General features: G+C 63.5%; 1 protein-coding gene across 1 annotated transcript; it reads left to right on the top strand.

Moving 5' to 3' along the window:
- Positions 1-8,481: 8,481 nt before the first annotated feature.
- On the top strand, positions 8,482-17,814 carry LOC133377967 (antifreeze protein Maxi-like; the record flags this gene model as incomplete). The annotated part of the gene is made up of 6 exons (XM_061612753.1): positions 8,482-8,629; positions 8,730-8,861; positions 9,543-9,676; positions 15,863-15,991; positions 16,333-16,399; positions 17,690-17,814. Coding segments are annotated over 6 exons (735 nt in total), but the record flags the coding sequence as incomplete, so codon positions are not given.
- Between the last annotated feature and the right edge of the window lie 3,907 nt (positions 17,815-21,721).

Below are 21,721 nucleotides of genomic sequence, written 5' to 3'. Positions count from 1 at the left end.
AGCAGCAGCAGCAGCAGCAGCAGCAGCAGCAGCAGCAGCAGCAGCAGCAGCAGCAGCAGCAGCAGCAGCAGCAGCAGCAGCAGCAGCAGCAGCAGCAGCAGCAGCAGCAGCAGCAGCAGCCTCTCCTTTCCTTGGGCGATGGTCTCTTCTTCCTGCAGGCACTGGGCCTCCCAGGCCACCTCAGCCAGCCAGCTTATGTATCCCTCCAAAGAGGGACAGGTGGTGAGAATCAGTCCTGGCTGGCTGGGTACCTGGGGCCTCGTCCTGCCAGGCAGAAGTCCCTCAGGGAAGGGTGGTGGAGGTGGTGGTCCCACAGCAGCAGCAGCAGCCTCTCCTTCCCTTGGGCGATGGTCTCTTCTTCCTGCAGGCACTGGGCCTCCCAGGCCACCTCAGCCAGCCAGCTTATGTATCCCTCCAAAGAGGGACAGGTGGTGAGAATCAGTCCTGGCTGGCTGGGTACCTGGGGCCTCGTCCTGCCAGGCAGAAGTCCCTCAGGGAAGGGTGGTGGAGGTGGTGGTCCCACAGCAGCAGCAGCAGCAGCAGCAGCAGCAGCAGCAGCAGCAGCAGCAGCAGCAGCAGCAGCAGCAGCAGCAGCAGCAGCAGCAGCAGCAGCAGCAGCAGCAGCAGCAGCAGCAGCAGCAGCCGCCGCCTCTCCTTCCCTTGGGCGATGGTCTCTTCTTCCTGCAGGCACTGGGCCTCGCAGGCCACCTCAGCCAGCCAGCTTATGTATCCCTCCAAAGAGGGACAGGTGGTGAGAATCAGTCCTGGCTGGCTGGGTACCTGGGGCCTCATCCTGCCAGGCAGAAGTCCCTCAGGGAAGGGTGGTGGAGGTGGTGGTCCCACAGCAGCAGCAGCAGCAGCAGCAGCAGCAGCAGCAGCAGCAGCAGCAGCAGCAGCAGCAGCAGCAGCAGCAGCAGCAGCAGCAGCAGCAGCAGCAGCAGCCTCTCCTTTCCTTGGGCGATGGTCTCTTCTTCCTGCAGGCACTGGGCCTCCCAGGCCACCTCAGCCAGCCAGCTTATGTATCCCTCCAAAGAGGGACAGGTGGTGAGAATCAGTCCTGGCTGGCTGGGTACCTGGGGCCTCGTCCTGCCAGGCAGAAGTCCCTCAGGGAAGGGTGGTGGAGGTGGTGGTCCCACAGCAGCAGCAGCAGCAGCAGCAGCAGCAGCAGCAGCCTCTCCTTCCCTTGGGCGATGGTCTCTTCTTCCTGCAGGCACTGGGCCTCGCAGGCCACCTCAGCCAGCCAGCTTATGTATCCCTCCAAAGAGGGACAGGTGGTGAGAATCAGTCCTGGCTGGCTGGGTACCTGGGGCCTCGTCCTGCCAGGCAGAAGTCCCTCAGGGAAGGGTGGTGGAGGTGGTGGTCCCACAGCAGCAGCAGCAGCAGCAGCAGCCTCTCCTTCCCTTGGGCGATGGTCTCTTCTTCCTGCAGGCACTGGGCCTCCCAGGCCACCTCAGCCAGCCAGCTTATGTATCCCTCCAAAGAGGGACAGGTGGTGAGAATCAGTCCTGGCTGGCTGGGTACCTGGGGCCTCGTCCTGCCAGGCAGAAGTCCCTCAGGGAAGGGTGGTGGAGGTGGTGGTCCCACAGCAGCAGCAGCAGCAGCAGCCTCTCCTTCCCTTGGGCGATGGTCTCTTCTTCCTGCAGGCACTGGGACTCCCAGGCCACCTCAGCCAGCCGGCTTATGTATCCCTCCAAAGAGGGACAGGTGGTGAGAATCAGTCCTGGCTGGCTGGGTACCTGGGGCCTCGTCCTGCCAGGCAGAAGTCCCTCAGGGAAGGGTGGTGGAGGTGGTGGTCCCACAGCAGCAGCAGCAGCAGCAGCAGCAGCAGCAGCAGCCTCTCCTTCCCTTGGGCGATGGTCTCTTCTTCCTGCAGGCACTGGGCCTCGCAGGCCACCTCAGCCAGCCAGCTTATGTATCCCTCCAAAGAGGGACAGGTGGTGAGAATCAGTCCTGGCTGGCTGGGTACCTGGGGCCTCGTCCTGCCAGGCAGAAGTCCCTCAGGGAAGGGTGGTGGAGGTGGTGGTCCCACAGCAGCAGCAGCAGCAGCAGCAGCAGCAGCAGCAGCCTCTCCTTCCCTTGGGCGATGGTCTCTTCTTCCTGCAGGCACTGGGCCTCCCAGGCCACCTCAGCCAGCCAGCTTATGTATCCCTCCAAAGAGGGACAGGTGGTGAGAATCAGTCCTGGCTGGCTGGGTACCTGGGGCCTCGTCCTGCCAGGCAGAAGTCCCTCAGGGAAGGGTGGTGGAGGTGGTGGTCCCACAGCAGCAGCAGCAGCAGCAGCAGCCTCTCCTTCCCTTGGGCGATGGTCTCTTCTTCCTGCAGGCACTGGGCCTCCCAGGCCACCTCAGCCAGCCAGCTTATGTATCCCTCCAAAGAGGGACAGGTGGTGAGAATCAGTCCTGGCTGGCTGGGTACCTGGGGCCTCGTCCTGCCAGGCAGAAGTCCCTCAGGGAAGGGTGGTGGAGGTGGTGGTCCCACAGCAGCAGCAGCAGCAGCAGCCTCTCCTTCCCTTGGGCGATGGTCTCTTCTTCCTGCAGGCACTGGGACTCCCAGGCCACCTCAGCCAGCCGGCTTATGTATCCCTCCAAAGAGGGACAGGTGGTGAGAATCAGTCCTGGCTGGCTGGGTACCTGGGGCCTCGTCCTGCCAGGCAGAAGTCCCTCAGGGAAGGGTGGTGGAGGTGGTGGTCCCACAGCAGCAGCAGCAGCAGCAGCAGCAGCAGCAGCAGCCTCTCCTTCCCTTGGGCGATGGTCTCTTCTTCCTGCAGGCACTGGGCCTCGCAGGCCACCTCAGCCAGCCAGCTTATGTATCCCTCCAAAGAGGGACAGGTGGTGAGAATCAGTCATGGCTGGCTGGGTACCTGGGGCCTCGTCCTGCCAGGCAGAAGTCCCTCAGGGAAGGGTGGTGGAGGTGGTGGTCCCACAGAAGCAGCAGCAGCAGCAGCAGCAGCCTCTCCTTCCCTTGGGCGATGGTCTCTTCTTCCTGCAGGCACTGGGCCTCCCAGGCCACCTCAGCCAGCCGGCTTATGTATCCCTCCAAAGAGGGACAGGTGGTGAGAATCAGTCCTGGCTGGCTGGGTACCTGGGGCCTCGTCCTGCCAGGCAGAAGTCCCTCAGGGAAGGGTGGTGGAGGTGGTGGTCCCACAGCAGCAGCAGCAGCAGCAGCCTCTCCTTCCCTTGGGCGATGGTCTCTTCTTCCTGCAGGCACTGGGCCTCCCAGGCCACCTCAGCCAGCCAGCTTATGTATCCCTCCAAAGAGGGACAGGTGGTGAGAATCAGTCCTGGCTGGCTGGGTACCTGGGGCCTCGTCCTGCCAGGCAGAAGTCCCTCAGGGAAGGGTGGTGGAGGTGGTGGTCCCACAGCAGCAGCAGCAGCCTCTCCTTCCCTTGGGCGATGGTCTCTTCTTCCTGCAGGCACTGGGCCTCCCAGGCCACCTCAGCCAGCCAGCTTATGTATCCCTCCAAAGAGGGACAGGTGGTGAGAATCAGTCCTGGCTGGCTGGGTACCTGGGGCCTCGTCCTGCCAGGCAGAAGTCCCTCAGGGAAGGGTGGTGGAGGTGGTGGTCCCACAGCAGCAGCAGCAGCAGCAGCAGCAGCAGCAGCAGCAGCAGCAGCAGCAGCAGCAGCAGCAGCAGCAGCAGCAGCAGCAGCAGCAGCCTCTCCTTTCCTTGGGCGATGGTCTCTTCTTCCTGCAGGCACTGGGCCTCCCAGGCCACCTCAGCCAGCCAGCTTATGTATCCCTCCAAAGAGGGACAGGTGGTGAGAATCAGTCCTGGCTGGCTGGGTACCTGGGGCCTCGTCCTGCCAGGCAGAAGTCCCTCAGGGAAGGGTGGTGGAGGTGGTGGTCCCACAGCAGCAGCAGCAGCCTCTCCTTCCCTTGGGCGATGGTCTCTTCTTCCTGCAGGCACTGGGCCTCCCAGGCCACCTCAGCCAGCCAGCTTATGTATCCCTCCAAAGAGGGACAGGTGGTGAGAATCAGTCCTGGCTGGCTGGGTACCTGGGGCCTCGTCCTGCCAGGCAGAAGTCCCTCAGGGAAGGGTGGTGGAGGTGGTGGTCCCACAGCAGCAGCAGCAGCAGCAGCAGCAGCAGCAGCAGCAGCAGCAGCAGCAGCAGCAGCAGCAGCAGCAGCAGCAGCAGCAGCAGCAGCAGCAGCAGCAGCAGCAGCAGCAGCAGCAGCAGCAGCAGCAGCAGCAGCAGCAGCAGCAGCAGCAGCAGCCGCCGCCTCTCCTTCCCTTGGGCGATGGTCTCTTCTTCCTGCAGGCACTGGGCCTCGCAGGCCACCTCAGCCAGCCAGCTTATGTATCCCTCCAAAGAGGGACAGGTGGTGAGAATCAGTCCTGGCTGGCTGGGTACCTGGGGCCTCATCCTGCCAGGCAGAAGTCCCTCAGGGAAGGGTGGTGGAGGTGGTGGTCCCACAGCAGCAGCAGCAGCAGCAGCAGCAGCAGCAGCAGCAGCAGCAGCAGCAGCAGCAGCAGCAGCAGCAGCAGCAGCCTCTCCTTTCCTTGGGCGATGGTCTCTTCTTCCTGCAGGCACTGGGCCTCCCAGGCCACCTCAGCCAGCCAGCTTATGTATCCCTCCAAAGAGGGACAGGTGGTGAGAATCAGTCCTGGCTGGCTGGGTACCTGGGGCCTCGTCCTGCCAGGCAGAAGTCCCTCAGGGAAGGGTGGTGGAGGTGGTGGTCCCACAGCAGCAGCAGCAGCAGCAGCAGCAGCAGCAGCAGCAGCCTCTCCTTCCCTTGGGCGATGGTCTCTTCTTCCTGCAGGCACTGGGCCTCGCAGGCCACCTCAGCCAGCCAGCTTATGTATCCCTCCAAAGAGGGACAGGTGGTGAGAATCAGTCCTGGCTGGCTGGGTACCTGGGGCCTCGTCCTGCCAGGCAGAAGTCCCTCAGGGAAGGGTGGTGGAGGTGGTGGTCCCACAGCAGCAGCAGCAGCAGCAGCAGCCTCTCCTTCCCTTGGGCGATGGTCTCTTCTTCCTGCAGGCACTGGGCCTCCCAGGCCACCTCAGCCAGCCAGCTTATGTATCCCTCCAAAGAGGGACAGGTGGTGAGAATCAGTCCTGGCTGGCTGGGTACCTGGGGCCTCGTCCTGCCAGGCAGAAGTCCCTCAGGGAAGGGTGGTGGAGGTGGTGGTCCCACAGCAGCAGCAGCAGCAGCAGCCTCTCCTTCCCTTGGGCGATGGTCTCTTCTTCCTGCAGGCACTGGGACTCCCAGGCCACCTCAGCCAGCCGGCTTATGTATCCCTCCAAAGAGGGACAGGTGGTGAGAATCAGTCCTGGCTGGCTGGGTACCTGGGGCCTCGTCCTGCCAGGCAGAAGTCCCTCAGGGAAGGGTGGTGGAGGTGGTGGTCCCACAGCAGCAGCAGCAGCAGCAGCAGCAGCAGCAGCAGCCTCTCCTTCCCTTGGGCGATGGTCTCTTCTTCCTGCAGGCACTGGGCCTCGCAGGCCACCTCAGCCAGCCAGCTTATGTATCCCTCCAAAGAGGGACAGGTGGTGAGAATCAGTCCTGGCTGGCTGGGTACCTGGGGCCTCGTCCTGCCAGGCAGAAGTCCCTCAGGGAAGGGTGGTGGAGGTGGTGGTCCCACAGCAGCAGCAGCAGCAGCAGCAGCAGCAGCAGCAGCAGCAGCAGCAGCAGCAGCAGCAGCAGCAGCAGCAGCAGCAGCAGCAGCAGCAGCAGCAGCAGCAGCCTCTCCTTTCGTTGGGCGATGGTCTCTTCTTCCTGCAGGCACTGGGCCTCCCAGGCCACCTCAGCCAGCCAGCTTATGTATCCCTCCAAAGAGGGACAGGTGGTGAGAATCAGTCCTGGCTGGCTGGGTACCTGGGGCCTCGTCCTGCCAGGCAGAAGTCCCTCAGGGAAGGGTGGTGGAGATGGTGGTCCCACAGCAGCAGCAGCAGCAGCCTCTCCTTCCCTTGGGCGATGGTCTCTTCTTCCTGCAGGCACTGGGCCTCCCAGGCCACCTCAGCCAGCCAGCTTATGTATCCCTCCAAAGAGGGACAGGTGGTGAGAATCAGTCCTGGCTGGCTGGGTACCTGGGGCCTCGTCCTGCCAGGCAGAAGTCCCTCAGGGAAGGGTGGTGGAGGTGGTGGTCCCACAGCAGCAGCAGCAGCAGCAGCAGCAGCAGCAGCAGCAGCAGCAGCAGCAGCAGCAGCAGCAGCAGCAGCAGCAGCAGCAGCAGCAGCAGCCTCTCCTTCCCTTGGGCGATGGTCTCTTCTTCCTGCAGGCACTGGGCCTCGCAGGCCACCTCAACCAGCCAGCTTATGTATCCCTCCAAAGAGGGACAGGTGGTGAGAATCAGTCCTGGCTGGCTGGGTACCTGGGGCCTCGTCCTGCCAGGCAGAAGTCTCTCAGGGAAGGGTGGTGGAGGTGGTGGTCCCACAGCAGCAGCAGCAGCAGCAGCAGCAGCAGCAGCAGCAGCAGCAGCAGCAGCAGCAGCAGCAGCAGCAGCAGCAGCAGCAGCAGCAGCAGCAGCAGCAGCAGCAGCAGCAGCAGCAGCAGCAGCCTCTCCTTTCCTTGGGCGATGGTCTCTTCTTCCTGCAGGCACTGGGCCTCCCAGGCCACCTCAGCCAGCCAGCTTATGTATCCCTCCAAAGAGGGACAGGTGGTGAGAATCAGTCCTGGCTGGCTGGGTACCTGGGGCCTCGTCCTGCCAGGCAGAAGTCCCTCAGGCAAGGGTGGTGGAGGTGGTGGTCCCACAGCAGCAGCAGCAGCCTCTCCTTCCCTTGGGCGATGGTCTCTTCTTCCTGCAGGCACTGGGCCTCCCAGGCCACCTCAGCCAGCCAGCTTATGTATCCCTCCAAAGAGGGACAGGTGGTGAGAATCAGTCCTGGCTGGCTGGGTACCTGGGGCCTCGTCCTGCCAGGCAGAAGTCCCTCAGGGAAGGGTGGTGGAGGTGGTGGTCCCACAGCAGCAGCAGCAGCAGCAGCAGCAGCAGCAGCAGCAGCAGCAGCAGCAGCAGCAGCAGCAGCAGCAGCAGCAGCAGCAGCAGCAGCAGCAGCAGCAGCCTCTCCTTCCCTTGGGCGATTGTCTCTTCTTCCTGCAGGCACTGGGCCTCGCAGGCCACCTCAGCCAGCCAGCTTATGTATCCCTCCAAAGAGGGACAGGTGGTGAGAATCAGTCCTGGCTGGCTGGGTACCTGGGGCCTCATCCTGCCAGGCAGAAGTCCCTCAGGGAAGGGTGGTGGAGGTGGTGGTCCCACAGCAGCAGCAGCACAGCAGCAGCAGCAGCAGCAGCAGCAGCAGCAGCAGCAGCAGCAGCAGCAGCAGCCTCTCCTTTCCTTGGGCGATGGTCTCTTCTTCCTGCAGGCACTGGGCCTCCCAGGCCACCTCAGCCAGCCAGCTTATGTATCCCTCCAAAGAGGGACAGGTGGTGAGAATCAGTCCTGGCTGGCTGGGTACCTGGGGCCTCGTCCTGCCAGGCAGAAGTCCCTCAGGGAAGGGTGGTGGAGGTGGTGGTCCCACAGCAGCAGCAGCAGCAGCAGCAGCAGCAGCAGCAGCAGCAGCAGCAGCAGCAGCAGCAGCAGCAGCAGCAGCAGCAGCAGCAGCAGCAGCAGCAGCAGCAGCAGCAGCAGCCTCTCCTTCCCTTGGGCGATGGTCTCTTCTTCCTGCAGGCACTGGGCCTCGCAGGCCACCTCAGCCAGCCAGATTATGTATCCCTCCAAAGAGGGACAGGTGGTGAGAATCAGTCCTGGCTGGCTGGGTACCTGGGGCCTCGTCCTGCCAGGCAGAAGTCCCTCAGGGAAGGGTGGTGGAGGTGGTGGTCCCACAGCAGCAGCAGCAGCAGCAGCCTCTCCTTCCCTTGGGCGATGGTCTCTTCTTCCTGCAGGCACTGGGCCTCCCAGGCCACCTCAGCCAGCCAGCTTATGTATCCCTCCAAAGAGGGACAGGTGGTGAGAATCAGTCCTGGCTGGCTGGGTACCTGGGGCCTCGTCCTGCCAGGCAGAAGTCCCTCAGGGAAGGGTGGTGGAGGTGGTGGTCCCACAGAAGCAGCAGCAGCAGCAGCAGCAGCCTCTCCTTCCCTTGGGCGATGGTCTCTTCTTCCTGCAGGCACTGGGCCTCCCAGGCCACCTCAGCCAGCCGGCTTATGTATCCCTCCAAAGAGGGACAGGTGGTGAGAATCAGTCCTGGCTGGCTGGGTACCTGGGGCCTCGTCCTGCCAGGCAGAAGTCCCTCAGGGAAGGGTGGTGGAGGTGGTGGTCCCACAGCAGCAGCAGCAGCAGCAGCCTCTCCTTCCCTTGGGCGATGGTCTCTTCTTCCTGCAGGCACTGGGCCTCCCAGGCCACCTCAGCCAGCCAGCTTATGTATCCCTCCAAAGAGGGACAGGTGGTGAGAATCAGTCCTGGCTGGCTGGGTACCTGGGGCCTCGTCCTGCCAGGCAGAAGTCCCTCAGGGAAGGGTGGTGGAGGTGGTGGTCCCACAGCAGCAGCAGCAGCAGCAGCAGCAGCAGCAGCAGCAGCAGCAGCAGCAGCAGCAGCAGCAGCAGCAGCAGCAGCAGCAGCAGCAGCAGCAGCAGCAGCAGCAGCAGCAGCAGCAGCAGCAGCCTCTCCTTCCCTTGGGCGATGGTCACTTCTTCCTGCAGGCACTGGGCCTCGCAGGCCACCTCAGCCAGCCGGCTTATGTATCCCTCCAAAGAGGGAGAGGTGGTGAGAATCAGTCCAGGCTGGCTGGGTACCTGGGGCCTCGTCCTGCCAGGCAGAAGTCCCTCAGGGAAGGGTGGTGGAGGTGGTGGTCCCACAGCAGCAGCAGCAGCAGCAGCAGCAGCAGCAGCAGCAGCAGCAGCAGCAGCAGCAGCAGCAGCAGCAGCAGCAGCAGCAGCAGCAGCAGCAGCAGCAGCAGCAGCAGCAGCAGCAGCAGCAGCAGCAGCAGCCTCTCCTTCCCTTGGGCGATGGTCTCTTCTTCCTGCAGGCACTGGGCCTCGCAGGCCACCTCAGCCAGCCAGCTTATGTATCCCTCCAAAGAGGGACAGGTGGTGAGAATCAGTCCTGGCTGGCTGGGTACCTGGGGCCTCATCCTGCCAGGCAGAAGTCCCTCAGGGAAGGGTGGTGGAGGTGGTGGTCCCACAGCAGCAGCAGCAGCAGCCTCTCCTTCCCTTGGGCGATGGTCTCTTCTTCCTTCAGGCACTGGGCCTCCCAGGCCACCTCAGCCAGCCAGCTGATGTATCCCTCCAAAGAGGGACAGGTGGTGAGAATCAGTCCTGGCTGGCTGGGTACCTGGGGCCTCGTCCTGCCAGGCAGAAGTCCCTCAGGGAAGGGTGGTGGAGGTGGTGGTCCCACAGCAGCAGCAGCAGCAGCAGCAGCAGCAGCAGCAGCAGCAGCAGCAGCAGCAGCAGCAGCAGCAGCAGCAGCAGCAGCAGCAGCCTCTCCTTCCCTTGGGCGATGGTCTCTTCTTCCTGCAGGCACTGGGCCTCGCAGGCCACCTCAGCCAGCCAGCTTATGTATCCCTCCAAAGAGGGACAGGTGGTGAGAATCAGTCCTGGCTGGCTGGGTACCTGGGGCCTCGTCCTGCCAGGCAGAAGTCCCTCAGGGAAGGGTGGTGGAGGTGGTGGTCCCACAGCAGCAGCAGCAGCAGCAGCAGCAGCAGCAGCAGCAGCAGCAGCAGCAGCAGCAGCAGCAGCAGCAGCAGCAGCAGCAGCAGCAGCAGCAGCAGCAGCAGCAGCAGCAGCAGCAGCAGCAGCAGCAGCAGCCTCTCCTTCCCTTGGGCGATGGTCTCTTGTTCCTGCAGGCACTGGGCCTCGCAGGCCACCTCAGCCAGCCAGCTTATGTATCCCTCCAAAGAGGGACAGGTGGTGAGAATCAGTCCTGGCTGGCTGGGTACCTGGGGCCTCGTCCTGCCAGGCAGAAGTCCCTCAGGGAAGGGTGGTGGAGGTGGTGGTCCCATAGCAGCAGCAGCAGCAGCAGCAGCCTCTCCTTCCCTTGGGCGATGGTCTCTTCTTCCTGCAGGCACTGGGCCTCCCAGGCCACCTCAGCCAGCCAGCTTATGTATCCCTCCAAAGAGGGACAGGTGGTGAGAATCAGTCCTGGCTGGCTGGGTACCTGGGGCCTCGTCCTGCCAGGCAGAAGTCCCTCAGGGAAGGGTGGTGGAGGTGGTGGTCCCACAGCAGCAGCAGCAGCAGCAGCCTCTCCTTCCCTTGGGCGATGGTCTCTTCTTCCTGCAGGCACTGGGACTCCCAGGCCACCTCAGCCAGCCGGCTTATGTATCCCTCCAAAGAGGGACAGGTGGTGAGAATCAGTCCTGGCTGGCTGGGTACCTGGGGCCTCGTCCTGCCAGGCAGAAGTCCCTCAGGGAAGGGTGGTGGAGGTGGTGGTCCCACAGCAGCAGCAGCAGCAGCAGCAGCAGCAGCCTCTCCTTCCCTTGGGCGATGTTCTCTTCTTCCTGCAGGCACTGGGCCTCGCAGGCCACCTCAGCCAGCCAGCTTATGTATCCCTCCAAAGAGGGACAGGTGGTGAGAATCAGTCCTGGCTGGCTGGGTACCTGGGGCCTCGTCCTGCCAGGCAGAAGTCCCTCAGGGAAGGGTGGTGGAGGTGGTGGTCCCACAGCAGCAGCAGCAGCAGCAGCAGCAGCAGCAGCAGCAGCAGCAGCAGCAGCAGCAGCAGCAGCAGCAGCAGCAGCAGCAGCAGCAGCAGCAGCAGCAGCAGCAGCAGCAGCAGCAGCAGCAGCAGCCTCTCCTTTCGTTGGGCGATGGTCTCTTCTTCCTGCAGGCACTGGGCCTCCCAGGCCACCTCAGCCAGCCAGCTTATGTATCCCTCCAAAGAGGGACAGGTGGTGAGAATCAGTCCTGGCTGGCTGGGTACCTGGGGCCTCGTCCTGCCAGGCAGAAGTCCCTCAGGGAAGGGTGGTGGAGATGGTGGTCCCACAGCAGCAGCAGCAGCAGCCTCTCCTTCCCTTGGGCGATGGTCTCTTCTTCCTGCAGGCACTGGGCCTCCCAGGCCACCTCAGCCAGCCAGCTTATGTATCCCTCCAAAGAGGGACAGGTGGTGAGAATCAGTCCTGGCTGGCTGGGTACCTGGGGCCTCGTCCTGCCAGGCAGAAGTCCCTCAGGGAAGGGTGGTGGAGGTGGTGGTCCCACAGCAGCAGCAGCAGCAGCAGCAGCAGCAGCAGCAGCAGCAGCAGCAGCAGCAGCAGCAGCAGCAGCAGCAGCAGCAGCAGCAGCAGCAGCAGCAGCAGCAGCAGCAGCCTCTCCTTCCCTTGGGCGATGGTCTCTTCTTCCTGCAGGCACTGGGCCTCGCAGGCCACCTCAACCAGCCAGCTTATGTATCCCTCCAAAGAGGGACAGGTGGTGAGAATCAGTCCTGGCTGGCTGGGTACCTGGGGCCTCGTCCTGCCAGGCAGAAGTCCCTCAGGGAAGGGTGGTGGAGGTGGTGGTCCCACAGCAGCAGCAGCAGCAGCAGCAGCAGCAGCAGCAGCAGCAGCAGCAGCAGCAGCAGCAGCAGCAGCAGCAGCAGCAGCAGCAGCCGCCTCTCCTTTCCTTGGGCGATGGTCTCTTCTTCCTGCAGGCACTGGGCCTCCCAGGCCACCTCAGCCAGCCAGCTTATGTATCCCTCCAAAGAGGGACAGGTGGTGAGAATCAGTCCTGGCTGGCTGGGTACCTGGGGCCTCGTCCTGCCAGGCAGAAGTCCCTCAGGGAAGGGTGGTGGAGATGGTGGTCCCACAGCAGCAGCAGCAGCAGCAGAAGCAGCAGCAGCAGCAGCAGCAGCAGCAGCAGCAGCAGCAGCAGCAGCAGCAGCAGCAGCAGCAGCAGCAGCAGCAGCAGCAGCAGCAGCAGCAGCAGCAGCAGCAGCCTCTCCTTCCCTTGGGCGATGGTCTCTTCTTCCTGCAGGCACTGGGCCTCGCAGGCCACCTCAGCCAGCCAGCTTATGTATCCCTCCAAAGAGGGACAGGTGGTGAGAATCAGTCCTGGCTGGCTGGGTACCTGGGGCTTCGTCCTGCCAGGCAGAAGTCCCTCAGGGAAGGGTGGTGGAGGTGGTGGTCCCACAGCAGCAGCAGCAGCAGCAGCAGCAGCAGCAGCAGCAGCAGCAGCAGCAGCAGCAGCAGCAGCAGCAGCAGCAGCAGCAGCAGCAGCAGCAGCAGCAGCAGCAGCAGCAGCAGCAGCAGCAGCAGCAGCAGCAGCAGCAGCAGCAGCAGCAGCAGCAGCAGCAGCAGCAGCCTCTCCTTCCCTTGGGCGATGGTCTCTTCTTCCTGCAGGCACTGGGCCTCGCAGGCCACCTCAGCCAGCCAGCTTATGTATCCCTCCAAAGAGGGACAGGTGGTGAGAATCAGTCCTGGCTGGCTGGGTACCTGGGGCCTCATCCTGCCAGGCAGAACTCCCTCAGGGAAGGGTGGTGGAGGTGGTGGTCCCACAGCAGCAGCAGCAGCAGCCTCTCCTTCCCTTGGGCGATGGTCTCTTCTTCCTGCAGGCACTGGGCCTCCCAGGCCATCTCAGCCAGCCAGCTTATGTATCCCTCCAAAGATGGACAGGTGGTGAGAATCAGTCCTGGCTGGCTGGGTACCTGGGGCCTCGTCCTGCCAGGCAGAAGTCCCTCAGGGAAGGGTGGTGGAGGTGGTGGTCCCACACAGCAGCAGCAGCAGCAGCAGCAGCAGCAGCAGCAGCAGCAGCAGCAGCAGCAGCAGCAGCAGCAGCAGCAGCAGCAGCAGCAGCAGCAGCAGCAGCAGCAGCAGCAGCAGCAGCAGCAGCAGCCTCTCCTTCCCTTGGGCGATGGTCTCTTGTTCCTGCAGGCACTGGGCCTCGCAGGCCACCTCAGCCAGCCAGCTTATGTATCCCTCCAAAGAGGGACAGGTGGTGAGAATCAGTCCTGGCTGGCTGGGTACCTGGGGCCTCGTCCTGCCAGGCAGAAGTCCCTCAGGGAAGGGTGGTGGAGGTGGTGGTCCCATAGCAGCAGCAGCAGCAGCAGCAGCCTCTCCTTCCCTTGGGCGATGGTCTCTTCTTCCTGCAGGCACTGGGCCTCCCAGGCCACCTCAGCCAGCCAGCTTATGTATCCCTCCAAAGAGGGACAGGTGGTGAGAATCAGTCCTGGCTGGCTGGGTACCTGGGGCCTCGTCCTGCCAGGCAGAAGTCCCTCAGGGAAGGGTGGTGGAGGTGGTGGTCCCACAGCAGCAGCAGCAGCAGCAGCCTCTCCTTCCCTTGGGCGATGGTCTCTTCTTCCTGCAGGCACTGGGACTCCCAGGCCACCTCAGCCAGCCGGCTTATGTATCCCTCCAAAGAGGGACAGGTGGTGAGAATCAGTCCTGGCTGGCTGGGTACCTGGGGCCTCGTCCTGCCAGGCAGAAGTCCCTCAGGGAAGGGTGGTGGAGGTGGTGGTCCCACAGCAGCAGCAGCAGCAGCAGCAGCAGCAGCCTCTCCTTCCCTTGGGCGATGTTCTCTTCTTCCTGCAGGCACTGGGCCTCGCAGGCCACCTCAGCCAGCCAGCTTATGTATCCCTCCAAAGAGGGACAGGTGGTGAGAATCAGTCCTGGCTGGCTGGGTACCTGGGGCCTCGTCCTGCCAGGCAGAAGTCCCTCAGGGAAGGGTGGTGGAGGTGGTGGTCCCACAGCAGCAGCAGCAGCAGCAGCAGCAGCAGCAGCAGCAGCAGCAGCAGCAGCAGCAGCAGCAGCAGCAGCAGCAGCAGCAGCAGCAGCAGCAGCAGCCTCTCCTTTCGTTGGGCGATGGTCTCTTCTTCCTGCAGGCACTGGGCCTCCCAGGCCACCTCAGCCAGCCAGCTTATGTATCCCTCCAAAGAGGGACAGGTGGTGAGAATCAGTCCTGGCTGGCTGGGTACCTGGGGCCTCGTCCTGCCAGGCAGAAGTCCCTCAGGGAAGGGTGGTGGAGATGGTGGTCCCACAGCAGCAGCAGCAGCAGCCTCTCCTTCCCTTGGGCGATGGTCTCTTCTTCCTGCAGGCACTGGGCCTCCCAGGCCACCTCAGCCAGCCAGCTTATGTATCCCTCCAAAGAGGGACAGGTGGTGAGAATCAGTCCTGGCTGGCTGGGTACCTGGGGCCTCGTCCTGCCAGGCAGAAGTCCCTCAGGGAAGGGTGGTGGAGGTGGTGGTCCCACAGCAGCAGCAGCAGCAGCAGCAGCAGCAGCAGCAGCAGCAGCAGCAGCAGCAGCAGCAGCAGCAGCAGCAGCAGCAGCAGCAGCAGCAGCAGCAGCAGCAGCAGCAGCAGCCTCTCCTTCCCTTGGGCGATGGTCTCTTCTTCCTGCAGGCACTGGGCCTCGCAGGCCACCTCAACCAGCCAGCTTATGTATCCCTCCAAAGAGGGACAGGTGGTGAGAATCAGTCCTGGCTGGCTGGGTACCTGGGGCCTCGTCCTGCCAGGCAGAAGTCCCTCAGGGAAGGGTGGTGGAGGTGGTGGTCCCACAGCAGCAGCAGCAGCAGCAGCAGCAGCAGCAGCAGCAGCAGCAGCAGCAGCAGCAGCAGCAGCAGCAGCAGCAGCAGCAGCAGCAGCCGCCTCTCCTTTCCTTGGGCGATGGTCTCTTCTTCCTGCAGGCACTGGGCCTCCCAGGCCACCTCAGCCAGCCAGCTTATGTATCCCTCCAAAGAGGGACAGGTGGTGAGAATCAGTCCTGGCTGGCTGGGTACCTGGGGCCTCGTCCTGCCAGGCAGAAGTCCCTCAGGGAAGGGTGGTGGAGATGGTGGTCCCACAGCAGCAGCAGCAGCAGCAGAAGCAGCAGCAGCAGCAGCAGCAGCAGCAGCAGCAGCAGCAGCAGCAGCAGCAGCAGCAGCAGCAGCAGCAGCAGCAGCAGCAGCAGCAGCAGCAGCAGCAGCAGCAGCAGCAGCAGCCTCTCCTTCCCTTGGGCGATGGTCTCTTCTTCCTGCAGGCACTGGGCCTCGCAGGCCACCTCAGCCAGCCAGCTTATGTATCCCTCCAAAGAGGGACAGGTGGTGAGAATCAGTCCTGGCTGGCTGGGTACCTGGGGCTTCGTCCTGCCAGGCAGAAGTCCCTCAGGGAAGGGTGGTGGAGGTGGTGGTCCCACAGCAGCAGCAGCAGCAGCAGCAGCAGCAGCAGCAGCAGCAGCAGCAGCAGCAGCAGCAGCAGCAGCAGCAGCAGCAGCAGCAGCAGCAGCAGCAGCAGCAGCAGCAGCAGCAGCAGCAGCAGCAGCAGCAGCAGCAGCAGCAGCAGCAGCAGCAGCAGCAGCAGCAGCCTCTCCTTCCCTTGGGCGATGGTCTCTTCTTCCTGCAGGCACTGGGCCTCGCAGGCCACCTCAGCCAGCCAGCTTATGTATCCCTCCAAAGAGGGACAGGTGGTGAGAATCAGTCCTGGCTGGCTGGGTACCTGGGGCCTCATCCTGCCAGGCAGAACTCCCTCAGGGAAGGGTGGTGGAGGTGGTGGTCCCACAGCAGCAGCAGCAGCAGCCTCTCCTTCCCTTGGGCGATGGTCTCTTCTTCCTGCAGGCACTGGGCCTCCCAGGCCATCTCAGCCAGCCAGCTTATGTATCCCTCCAAAGATGGACAGGTGGTGAGAATCAGTCCTGGCTGGCTGGGTACCTGGGGCCTCGTCCTGCCAGGCAGAAGTCCCTCAGGGAAGGGTGGTGGAGGTGGTGGTCCCACAGCAGCAGCAGCAGCAGCAGCAGCAGCAGCAGCAGCAGCAGCAGCAGCAGCAGCAGCAGCAGCAGCAGCAGCAGCAGCAGCAGCAGCAGCAGCAGCAGCAGCAGCCTCTTCTTCCCTTGGGCGATGGTCTCTTCTTCCTGCAGGCACTGGGCCTCGCAGGCCACCTCAGCCAGCCAGCTTATGTATCCCTCCAAAGAGGGACAGGTGGTGAGAATCAGTCCTGGCTGGCTGGGTACCTGGGGCCTCGTCCTGCCAGGCAGAAGTCCCTCAGGGAAGGGTGGTGGAGGTGGTGGTCCCACAGCAGCAGCAGCAGCAGCAGCAGCAGCAGCAGCAGCAGCAGCAGCAGCAGCAGCAGCAGCAGCAGCAGCAGCAGCAGCAGCAGCAGCAGCAGCAGCAGCAGCAGCAGCAGCCGCCTCTCCTTCCCTTGGGCGATGGTCTCTTCTTCCTGCAGGCACTGGGCCTCCCAGGCCACCTCAGCCAGCCAGCTTATGTATCCCTCCAAAGAGGGACAGGTGGTGAGAATCAGTCCTGGCTGGCTGGGTACCTGGGGCCTCGTCCTGCCAGGCAGAAGTCCCTCAGGGAAGGGTGGTGGAGGTGGTGGTCCCACAGCAGCAGCAGCAGCAGCCTCTCCTTCCCTTGGGCGATGGTCTCTTCTTCCTGCAGGCACTGGGCCTCGCAGGCCACCTCAGCCAGCCAGCTTATGTATCCCTCCAAAGAGGGACAGGTGGTGAGAATCAGTCCTGGCTGGCTGGGTACCTGGGGCCTCGTCCTGCCAGGCAGAAGTCCCTCAGGGAAGGGTGGTGGAGGTGGTGGTCCCACAGCAGCAGCAGCAGCAGCAGCAGCAGCAGCAGCAGCAGCAGCAGCAGCAGCAGCAGCAGCAGCAGCAGCCTCTCCTTTCCTTGGGCGATGGTCTCTTCTTCCTGCAGGCACTGGGCCTCCCAGGCCACCTCAGCCAGCCAGCTTATGTATCCCTCCAAAGAGGGACAGGTGGTGAGAATCAGTCCTGGCTGGCTGGGTACCTGGGGCCTCGTCCTGCCAGGCAGAAGTCCCTCAGGGAAGGGTGGTGGAGGTGGTGGTCCCACAGCAGCAGCAGCAGCCTCTACTTCCCTTGGGCGATGGTCTCTTCTTCCTGCAGGCACTGGGCCTCCCAGGCCACCTCAGCCAGCCAGCTTATGTATCCCTCCAAAGAGGGACAGGTGGTGAGAATCAGTCCTGGCTGGCTGGGTACCTGGGGCCTCGTCCTGCCAGGCAGAAGTCCCTCAGGGAAGGGTGGTGGAGGTGGTGGTCCCACAGCAGCAGCAGCAGCAGCAGCCTCTCCTTCCCTTGGGCGATGGTCTCTTCTTCCTGCAGGCACTGGGCCTCCCAGGCCACCTCAGCCAGCCAGCTTATGTATCCCTCCAAAGAGGGACAGGTGGTGAGAATCAGTCCTGGCTGGCTGGGTACCTGGGGCCTCGTCCTGCCAGGCAGAAGTCCCTCAGGGAAGGGTGGTGGAGGTGGTGGTCCCACAGAAGCAGCAGCAGCAGCAGCCTCTCCTTCCCTTGGGCGATGGTCTCTTCTTCCTGCAGGCACTGGGCCTCCCAGGCCACCTCAGCCAGCCGGCTTATGTATCCCTCCAAAGAGGGACAGGTGGTGAGAATCAGTCCTGGCTGGCTGGGTACCTGGGGCCTCGTCCTGCCAGGCAGAAGTCCCTCAGGGAAGGGTGGTGGAGGTGGTGGTCCCACAGCAGCAGCAGCAGCAGCAGCCTCTCCTTCCCTTGGGCGATGGTCTCTTCTTCCTGCAGGCACTGGGCCTCCCAGGCCACCTCAGCCAGCCAGCTTATGTATCCCTCCAAAGAGGGACAGGTGGTGAGAATCAGTCCTGGCTGGCTGGGTACCTGGGGCCTCGTCCTGCCAGGCAGAAGTCCCTCAGGGAAGGGTGGTGGAGGTGGTGGTCCCACAGCAGCAGCAGCAGCAGCAGCAGCAGCAGCAGCAGCAGCAGCAGCAGCAGCAGCCTCTCCTTCCCTTGGGCGATGGTCACTTCTTCCTGCAGGCACTGGGCCTCGCAGGCCACCTCAGCCAGCCGGCTTATGTATCCCTCCAAAGAGGGACAGGTGGTGAGAATCAGTCCTGGCTGGCTGGGTACCTGGGGCCTCGTCCTGCCAGGCAGAAGTCCCTCAGGGAAGGGTGGTGGAGGTGGTGGTCCCACAGCAGCAGCAGCAGCAGCAGCAGCAGCAGCAGCAGCAGCAGCAGCAGCAGCAGCAGCAGCAGCAGCAGCAGCAGCAGCAGCAGCAGCAGCAGCAGCAGCAGCAGCAGCAGCAGCAGCAGCAGCAGCCTCTCCTTCCCTTGGGCGATGGTCTCTTCTTCCTGCAGGCACTGGGCCTCGCAGGCCACCTCAGCCAGCCAGCTTATGTATCCCTCCAAAGAGGGACAGGTGTTGAGAATCAGTCCTGGCTGGCTGGGTACCTGGGGCCTCGTCCTGCCAGGCAGAAGTCCCTCAGGGAAGGGTGGTGGAGGTGGTGGTCCCGCAGCAGCAGCAGCAGCAGCAGCAGCAGCAGCAGCAGCAGCAGCAGCAGCAGCAGCAGCAGCAGCAGCAGCAGCAGCAGCAGCAGCAGCAGCAGCAGCAGCAGCAGCAGCAGCAGCAGCAGCAGCAGCCGCAGCCGCCGCCGCCGCCGCCGCCGCCGCCGCCGCCGCCGCCGCCGCCGCCGCCGCCTCTCCTTCCCTTGGGCGATGGTCTCTTCTTCCTGCAGGCACTGGGCCTCGCAGGCCACCTCAGCCAGCCAGCTTATGTATCCCTCCAAAGAGGGACAGGTGGTGAGAATCAGTCCTGGCTGGCTGGGTACCTGGGGCCTCATCCTGCCAGGCAGAACTCCCTCAGGGAAGGGTGGTGGAGGTGGTGGTCCCACAGCAGCAGCAGCAGCAGCCTCTCCTTCCCTTGGGCGATGGTCTCTTCTTCCTGCAGGCACTGGGCCTCCGAGGCCATCTCAGCCAGCCAGCTTATGTATCCCTCCAAAGAGGGACAGGTGGTGAGAATCAGTCCTGGCTGGCTGGGTACCTGGGGCCTCGTCCTGCCAGGCAGAAGTCCCTCAGGGAAGGGTGGTGGAGGTGGTGGTCCCACAGCAGCAGCAGCAGCAGCAGCAGCAGCAGCAGCAGCAGCAGCAGCAGCAGCAGCAGCAGCAGCAGCAGCAGCAGCAGCAGCAGCCTCTCCTTCCCTTGGGCGATGGTCTCTTCTTCCTGCAGGCACTGGGCCTCGCAGGCCACCTCAGCCAGCCAGCTTATGTATCCCTCCAAAGAGGGACAGGTGGTGAGAATCAGTCCTGGCTGGCTGGGTACCTGGGGCCTCGTCCTGCCAGGCAGAAGTCCCTCAGGGAAGGGTGGTGGAGGTGGTGGTCCCACAGCAGCAGCAGCAGCAGCAGCAGCAGCAGCAGCAGCAGCAGCAGCAGCAGCAGCAGCAGCAGCAGCAGCAGCAGCAGCCTCTCCTTCCCTTGGGCGATGGTCTCTTCTTCCTGCAGGCACTGGGCCTCCCAGGCCACCTCAGCCAGCCAGCTTATGTATCCCTCCAAAGAGGGACAGGTGGTGAGAATCAGTCCTGGCTGGCTGGGTACCTGGGGCCTCGTCCTGCCAGGCAGAAGTCCCTCAGGGAAGGGTGGTGGAGGTGGTGGTCCCACAGCAGCAGCAGCAGCAGCCTCTCCTTCCCTTGGGCGATGGTCTCTTCTTCCTGCAGGCACTGGGCCTCGCAGGCCACCTCAGCCAGCCAGCTTATGTATCCCTCCAAAGAGGGACAGGTGGTGAGAATCAGTCCTGGCTGGCTGGGTACCTGGGGCCTCGTCCTGCCAGGCAGAAGTCCCTCAGGGAAGTGTGGTGGAGGTGGTGGTCCCACAGCAGCAGCAGCAGCAGCAGCAGCAGCAGCAGCAGCAGCAGCAGCAGCAGCAGCAGCAGCAGCAGCAGCAGCAGCAGCAGCAGCAGCAGCAGCAGCAGCAGCAGCAGCAGCAGCAGCAGCAGCAGCAGCAGCAGCAGCAGCAGCAGCAGCAGCAGCAGCAGCCTCTCCTTCCCTTGGGCGATGGTCTCTTCTTCCTGCAGGCACTGGGCCTCCCAGGCCACCTCAGCCAGCCAGCTTATGTATCCCTCCAAAGAGGGACAGGTGGTGAGAATCAGTCCTGGCTGGCTGGGTACCTGGGGCCTCGTCCTGCCAGGCAGAAGTCCCTCAGGGAAGGGTGGTGGAGGTGGTGGTCCCACAGCAGCAGCAGCAGCAGCAGCAGCCTCTCCTTCCCTTGGGCGATGGTCTCTTCTTCCTGCAGGCACTGGGCCTCCCAGGCCACCTCAGCCAGCCAGCTTATGTATCCCTCCAAAGAGGGACAGGTGGTGAGAATCAGTCCTGGCTGGCTGGGTACCTGGGGCCTCGTCCTGCCAGGCAGAAGTCCCTCAGGGAAGGGTGGTGGAGGTGGTGGTCCCACAGCAGCAGCAGCAGCAGCAGCAGCAGCAGCAGCAGCAGCAGCAGCAGCAGCAGCAGCAGCAGCAGCAGCAGCAGCAGCAGCAGCAGCAGCAGCAGCAGCCTCTCCTTCCCTTGGGCGATGGTCTCTTCTTCCTGCAGGCACTGGGCCTCGCAGGCCACCTCAGCCAGCCAGCTTATGTATCCCTCCAAAGAGGGACAGGTGGTGAGAATCAGTCCTGGCTGGCTGGGTACCTGGGGCCTCGTCCTGCCAGGCAGAAGTCCCTCAGGGAAGGGTGGTGGAGGTGGTGGTCCCACAGCAGCAGCAGCAGCAGCAGCAGCAGCAGCAGCAGCAGCAGCAGCAGCAGCAGCAGCAGCAGCAGCAGCAGCAGCAGCCTCTCCTTTCCTTGGGCGATGGTCTCTTCTTCCTGCAGGCACTGGGCCTCCCAGGCCACCTCAGCCAGCCAGCTTATGTATCCCTCCAAAGAGGGACAGGTGGTGAGAATCAGTCCTGGCTGGCTGGGTACCTGGGGCCTCGTCCTGCCAGGCAGAAGTCCCTCAGGGAAGGGTGGTGGAGGTGGTGGTCCCACAGCAGCAGCAGCAGCCTCTACTTCCCTTGGGCGATGGTCTCTTCTTCCTGCAGGCACTGGGCCTCCCAGGCCACCTCAGCCAGCCAGCTTATGTATCCCTTCAAAGAGGGACAGGTGGTGAGAATCAGTCCTGGCTGGCTGGGTACCTGGGGCCTCGTCCTGCCAGGCAGAAGTCCCTCAGGGAAGGGTGGTGTAGGTGGTGGTCCCACAGCAGCAGGAGCAGCAGCAGCAGCAGCAGCAGCAGCAGCAGCAGCAGCAGCAGCAGCAGCAGCAGCAGCAGCAGCCTCTCCTTTCCTTGGGCGATGGTCTCTTCTTCCTGCAGGCACTGGGCCTCCCAGGCCACCTCAGCCAGCCAGCTTATGTATCCCTCCAAAGAGGGACAGGTGGTGAGAATCAGTCCTGGCTGGCTGGGTACCTGGGGCCTCGTCCTGCCAGGCAGAAGTCCCTCAGGGAAGGGTGGTGGAGGTGGTGGTCCCACAGCAGCAGCAGCAGCAGCCTCTCCTTCCCTTGGGCGATGGTCTCTTCTTCCTGCAGGCACTGGGCCTCCCAGGCCACCTCAGCCAGCCGGCTTATGTATTCCTCCAAAGAGGGACAGGTGGTGAGAATCAGTCCTGGCTGGCTGGGTACCTGGGGCCTCGTCCTGCCAGGCAGAAGTCCCTCAGGGAAGGGTGGTGGAGGTGGTGGTCCCACAGCAGCAGCAGCAGCAGCAGCAGCAGCAGCAGCAGCACAGCAGCACAGCAGCAGCAGCACAGCAGCAGCACAGCAGCAGCAGCAGCAACAGCAGCAGCAGCAGCAGCAGCAACAGCAGCAGCAACAGCAGCAGCAGCAGCAGCCGCGTCTCCTTCCCTTGGGCAATGGTCTCTTCTTCCTGCAGGCACTGGTGAGGGGGTTTGAGAGTGTTGAAGAAGCTAAGAGCAATGCTGTCAGGAGTCTAGACCAAGAGGCTAGACTCCCAGCAGGGGCACCCAAGGCAGAATGGTCAAAGCTGAACCACCAGACTAAGATGCATCCAAACTCAGAGGAAGGCAATGGTAAACCACCTCTGAGTGTCTCTTACCATGAAAACCCTATGAACAGAGTATCCAAAATGCAACACGAGATAGTGCTGGAAGATGAGACCCCAGGTCAGAAGGCACTCACCGAGCTACTGGGGAACAACAAAGGACAAGTACAAGTAGCGCTGTGACTAATAATGCAGCTGGGTCAAAGCCGAAAG

This window comes from Rhineura floridana, chromosome 2, assembly GCF_030035675.1.
Source record: "Rhineura floridana isolate rRhiFlo1 chromosome 2, rRhiFlo1.hap2, whole genome shotgun sequence".
NCBI classification, from domain to species: domain Eukaryota; kingdom Metazoa; phylum Chordata; class Lepidosauria; order Squamata; family Rhineuridae; genus Rhineura; species Rhineura floridana.
This window is presented reverse-complemented; position numbering and strand designations above follow the sequence as displayed.